At 47.1% G+C, this 14,682-nt stretch overlaps 1 protein-coding gene across 14 annotated transcripts in view; it reads left to right on the top strand.

Moving 5' to 3' along the window:
• Kank1 (KN motif and ankyrin repeat domains 1) overlaps nucleotides 1–14,682 on the top strand; it is a 195,173-nt gene that overhangs the window by 165,179 nt on the left and 15,312 nt on the right. For 9 of the 14 annotated variants that reach the window (XM_029472388.1, XM_021151518.2, XM_029472382.1 and 6 more), the window contains one exon: nucleotides 4,817–7,495. In XM_029472388.1, the coding sequence (XP_029328248.1) occupies nucleotides 4,817–7,495 (2,679 nt within the window). Of the gene's footprint in view, nucleotides 1–2,407; nucleotides 2,810–2,879; nucleotides 2,962–4,816; nucleotides 7,496–14,682 lie in introns of those variants that run through there. The other 5 variants (XM_085834083.1, XM_029472390.2, XM_021151521.3 and 2 more) reach the window with 5 other exon arrangements.

Genomic DNA, 14,682 nt, shown 5'->3' with positions numbered 1-14,682 from the left:
TTCTGCATCCAATAACTTTTCATTAAAGGTTATACAAGGAGGACAGAGGGGTGCTGGGGTAGTCAGACTCCTCCAGTACTGCATTCCAAGCACTCAGAAAAGTCTCGTAAACACCTGTGCAGCTCTCCAGTTCCAGACCGGTTGGAAGCTGTTGTTTTCTTGAGTTCCACTGGCCAGTGGAGTTTGGGCTGTGCGAGAATGGACATAGTTCTGTTATTGCTTTTTTGGGGGGTGGGGTTGGTTTTTTGAAACAGGGTTTCTCTGTGTAGCCTTGAGTGTCCTGGAACTCACTCTGTAGATCAGGCTGGCCTTGAACTCAGATCGCCTGCCTCTGCCTCCCAAGTGCTGGGATTAAAGGTGTGTGCCACCCCTGCCTGGCTATATTTCTGTTATTCTAAAAAGGGTTTTGAGACAACTAAAAAGTCATCTTATCATTCAGGTATAAGTTTTCCCCTAAAACTCAATTGTTTTTATACGTCCTTGCTCTTGAATTTGCCAATTTTAATAAAAGCCTGAGTTTGGTTACTTAGCATTTTCTTCCTTTTACAATACAGCCCCCCCCCCATGTGGGGGTAACGGTGAGAGGTGAGAAGATAGCACAGGATAGACGCTGCTGCATCTCTCAGAACTCAAGGTCACTCTTTAGGCTTTTCAAGAGTTTATTTTTTTGTTTGTTTGTTTGTGGGGTTTTGTGGTTTTTGTGTTTGTGTGTGTATGTATGGTGTTTTGGGTTTTTTTGTTTTGTTTGGTTTTTGGTTTTTGGAGACAGGGTTTCTCTGTATAGCCCTGTGGAACTCACTCTGTAGACCAGGGTGGCCTAGAACCCAGAAATCTGCCTGCCTCTGCCTCCCAAGTGCCGGGACTAAAAGCATGCGCCACCACTGCCTGGCTGTCTTCAAGAGTTGTAATCTCAGAGCCACTCGAGATCCAGATTCCTTCCACCACAGGTTCCTCCATTCCTCATGTAAACTCAAGTCAAAGTTGACAGCTATCTACCCTAGCATCACATCTGCATGGGAGAAAAAAAAGAATTCAAAAGATTATTTCTAGGTCTCTGGAGAGAGGTTTGAGTTGGGGTCGGAGTGAGAGTAGGGGCTGTTTCATGAGCTGTCTGTTAACAGTCTTCTCAGCCACCTTCATGCCTGCTTGCTTGAGTGTGCTTAGATTTTTACTGCAGTACATTCATTTACATATATATGTATATATCACTCCTAGTTCCACACCCTAAAAACAACTGCTAAAGGTGTTTTAAACATCTACTTTCTTTCTAACATCTTGTTAATGGACATGTGAGTCAGTGAGGAGATGTTTTGAAATTGTAATCTATTGCTCTGAGGATGTTCATAGTGTAAAAGACAGGTACTTGTACAAAAAAAAAAAAAAAAAAAAAACCCTGAAAATAAATATGGGCCCCATAGATGACCTAGGCATGTTGACAGGTGCTTGTGTACGGATACACTGGAGATCAGGAGATTAAAAAAAAAAAAAAGTGAGATTGTGTCCTGGATGTGGTGACCAGCCCTCTTTTCCAAACACTTAAGAAGCTTGACGTAGGGGAATCTCTGAGTTGGAGGCTAGCCTGGGCTACAGAGCTAGTTCCAAGGCAACCAGGACTACCTAATGAGACTTAAGGGGGGAGGATAATTAAATTAAATAAAAACTACTTAAGTGAGACTGGATATTTTAATGTAATGGAATACTTGGTACCCAGGATAATTGTAACAGGTGACACTTTGTTGGGGGAGGGGGCAGGTATTTGCTTATTTGGTGGTGGTGGTGGTGGTGGTGGTGGTGGTGGTGGTGGTGGTGGTGCTAGAGAAAGAAATATGGACTCCAGGGTCCCTTTCTGTCTTCAGGATTCAGCAGTGCTTGGAAAGAAGTCTGCCATGGTTAAATTCTAACTGTCTCTGATTTCCAGGGGGAGAAGTCCAAAGTGTCACTTGGGGATAATTCAGAATGACCCGGACCTTTGGTTATCTACATGCTGAGCCTGGGAAGTAGCTAAATATAGGACAGTTAAGTTTTGCTGCAAAGTATGTTTCGGGGGTCAGGGGACATTAACACCCGACTAAATCCACTCCCTTTTCCTATGGAAAATGATGCAGTGGGAATGCCCTCAAGAAAAAAAAACGGGAAGAGCCATGCCAGCTGCCACCGGCTCAGACACGATCGCCTTTTTCTTTGTAAAGTCTCTGTGATACTCTCGCAAGCACGCTCGCTCGCTCGCTCGCTCTGCTTCGTTTGCGTTGGATAAAGGGCCTGTTTCGTTCATTTTCTTGAAGATCCGTGGCAAGGGCTCAGCCATTGGAGGGAAACTATTGGTTACCGGTCACCTGTCAGGAGCTAGGCTGAGAAGTGCCCTTCAGTGCTCGGGAACAGTGGCCAATTGTGGCCCTGCCCTTCCTCAGGTGACCCGGGCTGAGTTTGCTGGGCCTGCCTCCAGAACACAGACTCTTTGATGAAGTGTCTGGCCCCGGGGACAGGCTGAGCCCTGGACAGGCTCACATTGCCGGCTTTATTTGGGCTTCTGGCAAAAGTCGCACTGAAGAGCACAGGTTTTCCCGAAGAAGGCGGCTTCCTGTTTTCATTAAGACTCCAGTGGGGGGGATGCCGGACCGCTGAGTGTGCTTTGCGGGGTGACGGCGGCGGGACGAGGGGAGCCCTCATTGGTGCAGGCTGGGCCTATGGTGTCCCTGCGGGCCTGGGAGGTGTGCGCACCAGTTGACAGGCATTCCCTTAAGTGGAGAGGAGCGGAACCCGGGCCCTGGGTGCGGCGGCAGGAGGTTGGCCTCTTGTGGGCCTGCGGTAGGTGAGCTGGGGAGGGGCTGGCCTTCAGGCTGGGGGCCGGGGGAGCTGAAGGAACTGGGCCGGGTGCTTAGGAGGTTAGGGCGACCAGCAGATGGCTTCAGCTCCCTCCGCGCTGGACCCTGAGGCTCTTCCCCCACCCCCCATCCCCACACCGTGAGTATTCAGCCCCCACCCTCCACCCTGAGATGGTGGGCTGCGTCCTTCTCTCCTTGCTTCCTTTGGAATTTCAGACACTTCTGGAAACAGGTCTGGCTGCATATTTTGAGCTAGCTCACTGTCCCGTGGAGTTGGAGAGAGAGGGGAAGATACATTCTGTTAGCATGAGCTCAAATTTCCAGGCACTGGAACTCTGGGTCAGCTCGTGCTCGGGCACTTATTTCAAAGAGAATTCCTTAACCTTTACTCCAAGCGGTTTTAATACTGTTTTGTTGTGGTGTGGTGGCCGCGGTGGTGGTTTGGGTTTGGGGGTTATTTGGGTTTGGCATAGTTAAACTCTGGGACTCACACCACAGGCTAGCCAAGTACTCTTATCTTAATATTGTTTAGAAATTGAGACACGATGAATGTGTGCCCAATGCGTGCCCATTTTTATTCCCGTTTGATGGTCTTTTTAAACTTTCCAGAGTTTTTAAAAGAGAAAAACGTGGGGGCGAAAGCAGATCACTCCAAGCATTTTGCATCAGCTGTATGCTGGAGCAGTGTTGGGTGCTCTGAAGGCAGGCAGCAGCCTAAATGTGCTCCACATCCTTGGGCTGGGCAATAGTATAGACAGGGAGAGATAACCAGGACTGGGGCAGGGGACAAATGGCTCTCATTTTCACTCTTAGCTTTTGGTCCTTTCCATAGTCTTAGAAATGCAAGCCTTCTCAGTGTGGCTGTAGAAAAACATATGACCTAATCCTACCGTTTAGACAAACAAAACGACCTTGCTTTTAAATCTGAAATGCATGGCTCAGATCAGCAACAAGTTCTGTGCTTTGAAAGGTTCCTGTGTTTCCTTTTTGAAATGTTTGGCTTAGCCAGAAGTAGCGTTTACTAAATAACCACGTGATCCTGAATTTGGTTTGCCCTTCTTTCCATTTAGACTTGTCTGGGTTGCTAAGGATTTCAAAACCAGGTATTTGTGAGTTAGTAAATGGTGTATCCAAAAGCAAAATAGGGCAGAGTGGAGGAAACTTTCCTCCAGTTGGAAGAGAGTTTGAAGTAGGGGAGAGAAACTAAGCAGTAGGTGAAAGTCTGTCCTGCCACTGTGTTCTTGCACATAGGGTACTAAAAAATTCACTTCCTGGCCAGTGTCTCCTCCCTCCCCTCCCCCCGGCCCCCCAGCCCCAGCTTGGAAGCAAGAAGGAGTCAGAGCAAGATGGAATCATGTAGAGCTAGTTAGACACTGGGTGGCTCTTGGCTACTGGCAAGGCAAACTACCAAACCTGCAGAAAAATTAACACACACACACACACTGACGTCCCTGGCTCCATCCTTCTGCTGTGACCCACTCTTCTTAGTGCATTTTGTGACTTAGCGGACACTATGTTAGGTAGGATATAACTCCCCTCTTTTCCTTCAAAGAACTGTAGAGGACAAGTGACTCTACGAGGCCATATTGTCAGGCTTTTAGTACCAATATAATTTGTGGTTGACTCTCACTGTCTCATAATGTCATGGGTTGAATACTTAAATTGTCCTTTTACTTGTTAAGGGGGGTGGTTAGTGCTGTAGATGGCTCTACTACTGAACTTCATCCAGCCATGCTTACTATATGTTGAAATAAAAATCTCTCTCAATTGCCCAGATTGGCCTTGAACATAGAATCCTCCTGCCTCAGTCTCCGCAGTAGCTAGGATTACAGACTTTTTGTCATTGTGATGGGCAGTGTCTCCATTTTCATTCAGAGGGGTGAAGTTCAGAAACTAGGACCGACAAGTCTTAAACCGGGCTGCTACACTCACAAGTGATTGTTCTTACTAAGATATGTAATGCATGTGTTGCCGTGTCTTCTTCTCTCTCTTAGAAAAAGCAGACGGAGTTCTGAATGGAGACCATAACAAGGAAAAGAAAGACCCGTATTTTGTGGAAACCCCTTATGGTTTTCAGCTAGACTTAGATTTCGTCAAATACGTGGATGACATACAAAAGGGAAATACTATCAAGAAACTGAACATCCAGAAGAGGCGAAAGCCGTCTGTGCCATGTCCAGAAGTCAGGGCCATACCTGGTCATCAAGGTGTGTGGACTTCCACTGAGTCTCTTTCATCCTCCAACAGTGATGACAGCAAGCAGTGTCCCAGCTTCCTGATAGCCAGAAGCCACGTTACTTCAACCCCAATCCCACGGCCACCTCCCCCACTAGAGACCTCACCCACTTTTGCTGTGTCAGAAAACCGACAGCTGCTGCCCCCTCCCTCACCACAACTCCCCAGGCATAACCTCCATGTCACCAAGACATTGATGGAGACCCGGAGAAGACTGGAACAGGAGAGAGTCACCATGCAGATGGCACCGGGTGACTTCAGGAGGCCCAGGCTGGCCAGTTTTGGAGGCATGGGCTCCACGAGCTCCCTCCCGTCCTTTATGGGGTCTGCTAACCACAGTTCTGCAATACACCAGCTTCAGAATGGCTACCAAGGCAATGGGGATTATAGCAGCTATGTCCCAGCAGCTCCTACGACATCTTCCATGGGAAGCTCTGTCCGGCACAGCCCATTGAGTTCAGGGATCTCCACCCCAGTGACCAACGTGAGCCCCATGCACCTGCAGCACATCCGAGAGCAGATGGCCATCGCCTTAAAACGCCTGAAGGAGCTTGAGGAGCAGGTGAGGACCATCCCCGTGCTCCAGGTCAAGATCTCCGTCTTGCAAGAAGAGAAAAGGCAGTTGGCCTCGCAGCTGAAAAGCCAGAGGGCCACGTCGCAGAACGAAGTGTGCGGTGTGAGGAAACGCTCCTACAGTGCAGGCAACGCCTCCCAGCTGGAACTGCTTGCCCGAGCCCGAAGAGGTGGCGGGGAATTGTACATCGACTACGAGGAGGAAGAGATGGAGAGCGTGGAGCAGAGCACGCAGCGGATCCAGGAGTTCCGACAGCTCACGGCCGACATGCAGGCACTGGAGCAGAAGATTCAGGATAGCAGCTGCGAGGTGGCATCAGAGCTCAGGGAGAATGGGCAGTGCCCGTCTCGGGAGTGCAAGTCTGTGGCCGTGGGTAGTGACGAGAACATGAACGATGTCGTTGTATACCACAGAGACTTCAGGCCCTGCAAGGATACGGCTGTGGGGACGGTCACCGAGACAAGGAACGTTGGCATCAGCGTGACAGAAGCTATGCTTGGGGTTATCACTGAAGCTGACAAAGAAATTGAGCTGCAGCAGCAGACCATAGAGGCCTTGAAGGAGAAGATTTACCGCCTAGAAGTACAGCTTAAAGAAACCACCCATGACCGCGAGATGACTAAGCTCAAGCAAGAACTACAGGCTGCCGGATCCAGGAAGAAAGTTGACAAGGCCACAATGGCCCAGCCACTTGTCTTCAGCAAGTTGGTGGAGGCACTGGTGCCAACCAGAGATCAAATGGTTGGCAGTCATGTGGACACAAGGGAGTCATGTGTTGGGACCTCTGTGCAAACTAGTAGCGTAGGCACCTCCTGCCATCCTGACTGCAAGAACCAAGTCGTGGGACCCGAGCTGCCCATGAATTGGTGGGTCGTGAAGGAGAGGGTGGCAATGCATGACCAATGCGTAGGGAGGTCTGTTGAGACTTGTGACCGGAGTGTGGGTGTGGAAGTCAATGTCTGTGAAACAGGCAGCAACACAGAGGCTTCTGGGAGCGACCTGACACTCCTTAAGACAAACTTGAACCTCAAAGACGTGCGGTCCATTGGCTGTGGAGATTGTTCCGTGGATGTGATTGTCTGCTTTCCCAAGGAGTGCACCTCCCGAAGCATGAACACAGAGGCTGTAGGCCGGGAGGAAGCAGCTGTCATGGCGGTGCCCCATACCACAGACCAGCACACCAGCACGAATCTGGAGCGGGTGGACCAGTGCACTAACACAGAGGCAGCCACCCTGGTGGAGTCCTGCACCAACACTCTCCTCAGCACTCTAGATAAGCAGACCAGCACCCAGACTGTGGAGATGCGAACGGTGGCCATCGGAGAAGGCCGCGTCAGAGACATCAACCCCTCCACTAAGACTCGGTCCGTTGGTGTCGGGACAGTGCTGTCTGGCAATTCTGAGTTTGACAAGCCATGTGCTGTGAAGACCAAAGAGTCGGGTGTGGGACAGATAAATATTCAGGACAACTATCTAGTTGGTCTCAAAATGCGGACCATAGCGTGCGGGCCTCCACAGTTGACTGTGGGGCTGATGGGCAGCAGGAGGAGCGTGGGTGTTGGGAACGAGCCCGTAGGAGAGCTCCCGGAGGAGTCTCCTCAGCCTCGGGTGGCATCTGGAATGGTGACTGGCTTGGATCACTACATTGAGCGCGTGCAGAAGCTGCTGGCAGAGCAACAGACGTTGCTGGCTGAGAACTACAGTGAGCTGGCGGAGGCTTTTGGGGAGCCTCATTCACAGATCGGCTCCCTCAACTCGCAGCTCATCAGCACCCTGTCGTCCATCAATTCCGTCATGAAGTCTGCAAGCACTGAGGAGCTCAGGAACCCTGACTTCCAGAAAGCCAGTCTGGGTAAAATTACAGGTAAGCGGTACCCCTACCCCACACCCCGGGACCTGAGAATGAAGACTCGGGGAGACATAAAAGGAATAAGGGTTTGCGTAGCTCAAGGCTCTGAAGACTAGGAAGCGCCAAGCATGGCACCAGCTTCCAGCAAGGTCTATTTTTCTCTGTCATAGCAAAGAATATGGTGAGATGGAGCAAGAATGCACCTATCCCCAGGATAGCGACATCAGTCTATTCCTGAGGGCAGAGGGATACATTTTCCATCATGAATTGTTGGGAACACATCAAACCCTAAGAGAGAAGGCAGGGAGAATGTCCTTCTAGGAAGAAAGGCTTCCCTTTTCTTTTCTTTCCTTTCCTTTCCTTTCCTTTTCTTTTCTTTAAGCTGCTGGAGCCATTTTTAGAGTCATAGAGCTTTGGGATGATGAGGTGAATGCAAACCGAGACCAAGACTGATAAGCAGCCTTGCTGACCTCACTGTCTCCCTAGCTCCTTTGGCCTCTTGCTTCAGGCTAACACAGGGAAGCATGTCCACGAGACCTGGCTTCCCTGGCGATGACCTCTGAGGCGTTATGTGATGCTTCATGTCTGTCTTCTGGTTATGTATTTGTTATACCTGCTTTCAAAACTCCCGTATTGTTTATACACATAATTATCAGTATACGACCAATTAAAACTTGTAGAGGGAAATGTTCTTGGTTAACCCTTTATGAGAGGGTAGGCACTTCATGGACTTGTTAAGATGGCGAGTAACCTTTGACTTCCCACTTCATTTCGGCACAGGCTCTGAGGATAGGTTAGGGAGTTGAGCCAGTTAGAACCTCCTCTAAGCAAGCAATAGACCAGAGAGCTGTGTCGGGTCAGTAAGTAGCAAGTGCTGTAGAGAATTTGCTTCCATTTATGGGGACAACAAGTGGAGTGCTGGAGTGGAAGGCGTGCTTTTGAGGAAAGCGACCTATAAGCAAAAACCGACAGCGGGGTTGGTTTTTTTTCCTTTGCTCCTGTTGATAGGCACACACCCTCTTGTCTTTTCCTATCCATTGAGAATCCTGCTCTCGACTGTTTATCTTTAAGTTGAAGCTAGTCCTTGAGCCATCACCCTGGGACATTTTAGGATGTAGCAGCTCCCTAAGAGGCTCAGTAAAATGACAGTTCTTGGAACCTGGTGCTCTAAGTCTCTGACAGTACACGGTGCCCTACAAGACCTGGGCACAGTCCACGGCTTCCATTCCCTGATGCTGTAGTTCTCATGAACCAACATTACCTAGGGAGAAGGGTGCTCATCAAGTTAGTTTGGGGGGTATAGATATTAGTAGGACACCCACAGAAGTCTCAGTGTGCCCCTTTATTCCAGAAGGGAACAGTCATGAAAGTAGACTAACATAAACCCTTTCTATATCTTCGAATAAACAGGATTAGAATGCTGTGTGGGGCTTACATGTCTGCCTCTTCATCCTTTAAAAAAAAAAAATCATGATGTCAGATGTTAATGTCACAGAAAACTTTGTTGCCTCAGATAGAGATGGCAGAGGGGTTATAAGAAGGTGCTCGCCCCAGCCTATCTCCTCCCAAAACTGCCATCACTATCCCACATTCTTGTCGAGAATGCTCCGCCGGATCCCTGGAGTCATTTTTATGGCCTCCTGAGCATGGAGACCAGGAAGTTTTATTTGATGCCACAGTGTATCCGGTCACGCTGACATTCCATGCATCAGTGTGTAGCTCTGACCCTCCATGAACCTAATTAATCAGATAATATACTCGAGGTCTTGTGGCAGCTAGGAATGAAAGGAAGAAATCGTCTCAGTAGCAGGCAGTTAGTCTGACCCCTGTCAGAGCACACAAGAGCAACCTTCAAGGCCATTTATATAACTCGTGCCACATATGTATTGTAACCAAGATTTACTAAGAAAGGAATTAGGTCGAGAATTTACTCCATATTGGATGTTGGGATATGTGGGCTGGAAATTTAGGCCAGCGTGATACAGGAAAGGGGCAGCATTCTTAATATCTGTAAGCTGTGTATAAGGAAGTGTCAGAGGACACTGTGACTTAACCATTGCAATCCAGAGAATTGCTCACACAGTGTAGAATACATATCATTGCCAAAAGGCATTCATTCGTACAACCTTATCCTTAAAACAAAGCAAAACAAAACAAAAGCACCACAATCAGGGTCTGACAGGTCTCAGAGTATCAGTAGTCGCCTGGGAGTCTGAGTGAGATTCTGTCTGCAAACAGTCATCTTTGCGCCTTCCTGTAGTGGGGGATGGATGGGGGCAGGGGGGACTGTAAGAGGGAAGCATGGTGCAGTCTGCCGCATGCTGCACACATGCTAAATGAAAGCCGCTGCTGCTGCTGTCCTCAACCTTCCAGAAGAGGACTTGTTCAGAGCAGTTGCCAAGCAAAGCTTGGGCGAGTAACCTTTGTGGGTGTTGTTGTTGTTTAAATTTTGTGTGTATGAGTGGTTTGCCTGAATGTATATCATTCAGGAATGACTGCTTCCTGCAAAGGTCAGAAGAGAGTATCAGATTCCCCCCCGGACCTAGAATTATAAATGTTCGTGTGCTGGGAATCGACCTAGGTCCTCAGAAGCAAAAGTGCTCTTTAGCATCTTACTGGATGGCGGTGATGGTAGTGGTGGTGCATGCCTTTAATTCAGGTCCTGGGGAAGCAGAGGTAGGCAGACCTGTTTGAGTTTGAGTACAGCCTGGTCTACAAATTGGTTTCCAGGACAGTCAGGACTACATCAAGAAACCCTGTCTCGGGGGGGGGGGGGGCACTGAGACTTCTCCCCCTCCCCTTTCCCTCTCCCTCTCCCAAATTCATTCTTTCTAGAGTTAAGGGTTCAATGACAGAATCACTTGTCTACTTGCAAACTATTGCTGCTTCCCTCCCTGACCCTGGCTATCCTGGAATTAGCTCTGTAGACCAGGCTGGCCTAGAACTCAGAGAGACCTGCCTGCCTCTGCCTCCCAAGGACTTCCAATAAAGGTGTGTGTCACCACTGCCTGGCTACAAACTGTTATTTTTAACCACATCATCACACAGAATACTCTCGTTCTATTTAAAATTGCATTGGGAGTGTGTGATTGTAAGTTAGCCCTTTAGAAAACCGAAACGTTAACTTCTCCTGGAATGCCCCTGTGTAGTGGCTATGTACAAGAGTGAGCGTATGTGCCTTGTGTTTCAGAAACATACTTTCTTTTTCTAGCAAAATGTGAGTTTTGCTATTCCCCTGTGTATTTTCTCACCTAAGTGGCCATAAGCATTCTCCCGGGATTTGAGGGACAGTGTGTATGGCTTTTGACACAGCAGAGGTTGGTGCTGACTAGAAGTATTTATCTCCCTGGTACTGTTAAAATGGCCAGAGGACATAAGTTCACTCCCTGCTCCTCTGACAGGCCCTCACTGTGGGATCAGGCCAGCCTTTTAATGATCCTCCTGGCCCAGCCTGCCCAAGTCCAGGTGCACACTGGGCCTGGCTAGGAGGAAGGAAGTCCCTCTTGTTACCAATAAAACCTTAAGAAGTAAGCTTTGTTTTCCTAAAGGGAATTATGTTGATTTAAAGAGTGGATTTTTCTTCCTTCCTTCCTTCCTTCCTTTCTTTCCCTTTTTCCTTCTGGAAAGGGGAAGAAAATTCTAGACAAATGACTCAGAGTTATAAATACCCTAAAAACATCCAACTATCACTGCACAAATACAAACAGAACTTAACAGCCTACCACATCGTTTATAGAAAATGCATCTTTACACTCACAGGAGCCTCTGTGCTTGCGTTCTTGGTTCTCTTGGGTTCGTTTGAAAAGTTTATGAACTTGAAGGCCTTCTCTCAGCTGTGTAAGATTGTAGGAAGAAATCCAGACCAAAAAGAATGGGAAGTGAAACAATTACAGAATTGTGTTTCTAGTTAGCTCTTTTTCTTGTACTAAACCACTTAGTATCTGTTTTTCCTGTTTATGCTGCTTTTTAAAATGCTTTAAGAGCATCAGAATAAGCCAAAACAAATGTGCCTGGAACCCTGCAGTGGTTAAATGGCCTGGGGGTGGGAGTGGGGCTGAGGGGAGCAGGAGGTAGGGAGGCTCTGCTAGGCTGGGAGTATTTGTCCTGGGTGTATTTGTCTCTGCTATCTGAGGCCTGTGTCTGCATCAAATGAGAAGACTTCTCCCAGGTTCTCTCCCAGCAGAATTTTTCTATGGAAATAGCTGTGTGTAAAAGGCATCCATTGCAGCTGAGGATCTTCTTATGAATATATTTAAACATGTATTAACTGCTACCACCCATTACCCGCTCCCATCACCAAATAAGCACTCCAGATGTAGAGGCGCATTGGGATAAACGGGCTTAAAGCAGAGCGTTGTTTGTAGCTATGCTTAAGATGAAGCCATGTCCTTGCTAGGGATGCTTTCCGCCACAAAGCTGCATCCCCAGCCCTGTGATCGGAGCTTAATCTGGAGTCCGTCCATAACTTTGGGAATATTTTTACGTACTGGCTTTTTTTTTTTTTTTTGGTAAAAACAGTGCATAAGTTTTATCTTACTTTCAAAAGTAATAATAGCTAAACAGGCATGATGATCCCTTCGTGCCTATGATTTTCAATACTCCAGGAGTAGAGGCTCAACTTTTGGCAAATGTTCAAGAGGATCAGAAGTTTGGCTATGTAAGGAGTAATGGGCTAGCCTAGTGTATATAAGACCCTGTCTTGGTAAAAAAGAAAGAAAGAAATTATTTCTGCTGGGCATATTGTTCTAGTGGGCCCACATCTTTAATCACAGCACTCAGGGAACTGAAACAAGTGGTCTCTGAGTCTGAGATACCCTGGTTTATATAGTGAATTCCAGGCTAGCCAGAAGTAAAAAGTGTGACTTTTTTTTTAAGCTAATTGAGCTGGAGAGATGGTTCTACAGTTAAAGACTACAGCTCACAACCAAAACAGGACTGAGAGAGATGGCTCAGTGGTCCTCTGTTATGCAAGAGGACCCAAGTTCAGTTCCCAGCACCCACATGATGGTGCATAACCATCTGTGACTCCAATTCCAAGGGATCCAACATCCTCTTCTGACCTCTACACCTGGCATGTGCTTGGTACACATGCATACATGTAAACAAAACTCACGCACATAAAATAAAAGTAAGTCTTTGTTTTCTGTTTTTTGGGGTTTTTTTAACTGATAACTGCCCCTTGCAAGGTTGAAATTGTAGTCCCAGGTCATTTGATCATTTGTTAATGATCATTTGTTAATGATTTGTTAAAGGAAAGACCTTCAGCTAAGAAGAAAAGATCTTTAAAGATTTAACTCTGCCTTCTCCTTTGGCAGCCCTTTAGTTGACACTGACTTGAAAATTCTGCTCTCTCGAACTGATCTTCCTAAATGGTTATTAGTGAACTGCAAAAAGTATTCTGGGAAAAGATGGTGGCTTCACTTGATACTTCTTCTCTGACAGAAGCTTGAAGCGTGTAATAGGTGTCAGGCTAAGGGCTGGCGGTTGGTAATTTTCAAGAAACACAAATGGCTTGACTTCATGGTGTCCACAGGAATGACAAATGCAGCTGCAGAGAATTCATCAAGTTATCACTGTGTCTTTTCCTGAGTTGGAGGGTCATTCATGCTTTAGTAAAAATGTTTATAGTCCATACTGCCCCCACATATTCATGTTGATCAGTAGCTGGACATAAATGTCAACATAAACAAAGTGCAGCTCTGCAACAAAAAGATATACAGATGGGCCATGAATAACTTTCCCTCTGTTTGGGAAGCCAAGAGAGGCCTGGCAGAAATGTGAATGATCACCCATGGAGATGTTAGGCAAGCAGAAAGTGGCCAGGGTTCAGCTGTAGTCAAGGCTTCCAAGGTCTGGGGAGGGGAAGAGGACCTTAGCTTCTCTGGGAGGGGCATGCGCATGCAGAGCACACTTTAACCCAGCTTTAGTTCATGCAGCCTTCCCGTCAGCCTGGGAATTCTGGGTCAAGTCATGGGAGGGTATATAATTAAATGTGGGTGGGGTTTGTGGTGAAAGAGAGTTTGATTCTTAATCCACTCTTTTAGCATTGTCATTTCTGAGTGAATGCCCACTTCAGATACAGTCTTAGCAGCCTTTTAAACTGTTCTCGGGGAAGTATCACGACGGTGCTAGGGACAATCGAACTGCTACTCTGATCTGTCACGGGGTCCCAGGGTCCCTTGGTTGGAAATGACTGTATGTTTCTGACAACGACATGCCTCCATTGGGAGCAGAATTGCAAGATGATTGGTCCTGCTCCTCCATCTAAGCCACACACTTTCTCCCAAAAAGGACATGTGCCAAAAATAGAATCTCCACGGTCTCTCCCTCAAACCAGTAGGTACCCAAAGTGGCAGGTCTCTGCTTGTGCCCATCAGCTTGCCAGTAGGTAAAGAGTTATTCTTTGGGGATACAGGTAAAGGCGTGGATGGCCTCCACGGTGAATCAGGAATTATGATTCTACTCCTTCTTGACAGGGGCGCTAAATGGTCTTTAAAATCCAGTCAGAATGCTAAAACGTAGGCATTGCAGCTTAGCTGTTTAGCCTGCTGTATTGTTTAGAGATGTGTTTTCTAAAATCAGCTATAAAAAAAAAATAGAAATATGGATTTGCAGCCAGACATGGTGGTACACACCTTTAGTCTCGGGACTCGGGAGACAGGTGAACCTATGTGAATTTGAAGCCAGCCTGATCTACAAAATGAGTTTTAGAACAGCCAAACCCTGTTGTGAATAACCAAAAAAAAAAAAAAAAAAAAAAAGGATTTGCTTGCCAGAATATTATTTTAGTAAAATTTCAAAAGCCAGGAAGAGCTATCACAGAGGAAGCAGAGGGGAAGAGCCCTGTAAAACTGTCTTGGTCCTAGTTTCATTTGTTTCTGAGGTTCCTAAAGTTGAGAACACTATAAAATAAAGTTTTCACTTTGAGTTACTTAGTTTTCAATATAGTTTGCCTTAGATATTAAGCTTGTCTACATACTAAACCCTGAGTCCAGCCCACTTTAGAATTAGAATTAATGCATTGAATGAATGTGTCTTATTTTCCAGGACACTAGGATTTCTGTCACTCACTAGTCGTCACTAACCTGGCCAAGTCCTAAAGTGAGGCTCATGTTTTATTGGTATCAATGACTATATTAGATGAGTTAATGCCCCACTGGGTATGTGGAGCATCTGGGCTATAGGACCAGAATTCAGCAGGG

Source organism: Mus caroli, unplaced genomic scaffold (genome assembly GCF_978045245.1).
Source record: "Mus caroli unplaced genomic scaffold, Mus_caroli_1 scaffold_20, whole genome shotgun sequence".
Lineage (NCBI taxonomy): Eukaryota > Metazoa > Chordata > Mammalia > Rodentia > Muridae > Mus > Mus caroli.
This window is presented reverse-complemented; position numbering and strand designations above follow the sequence as displayed.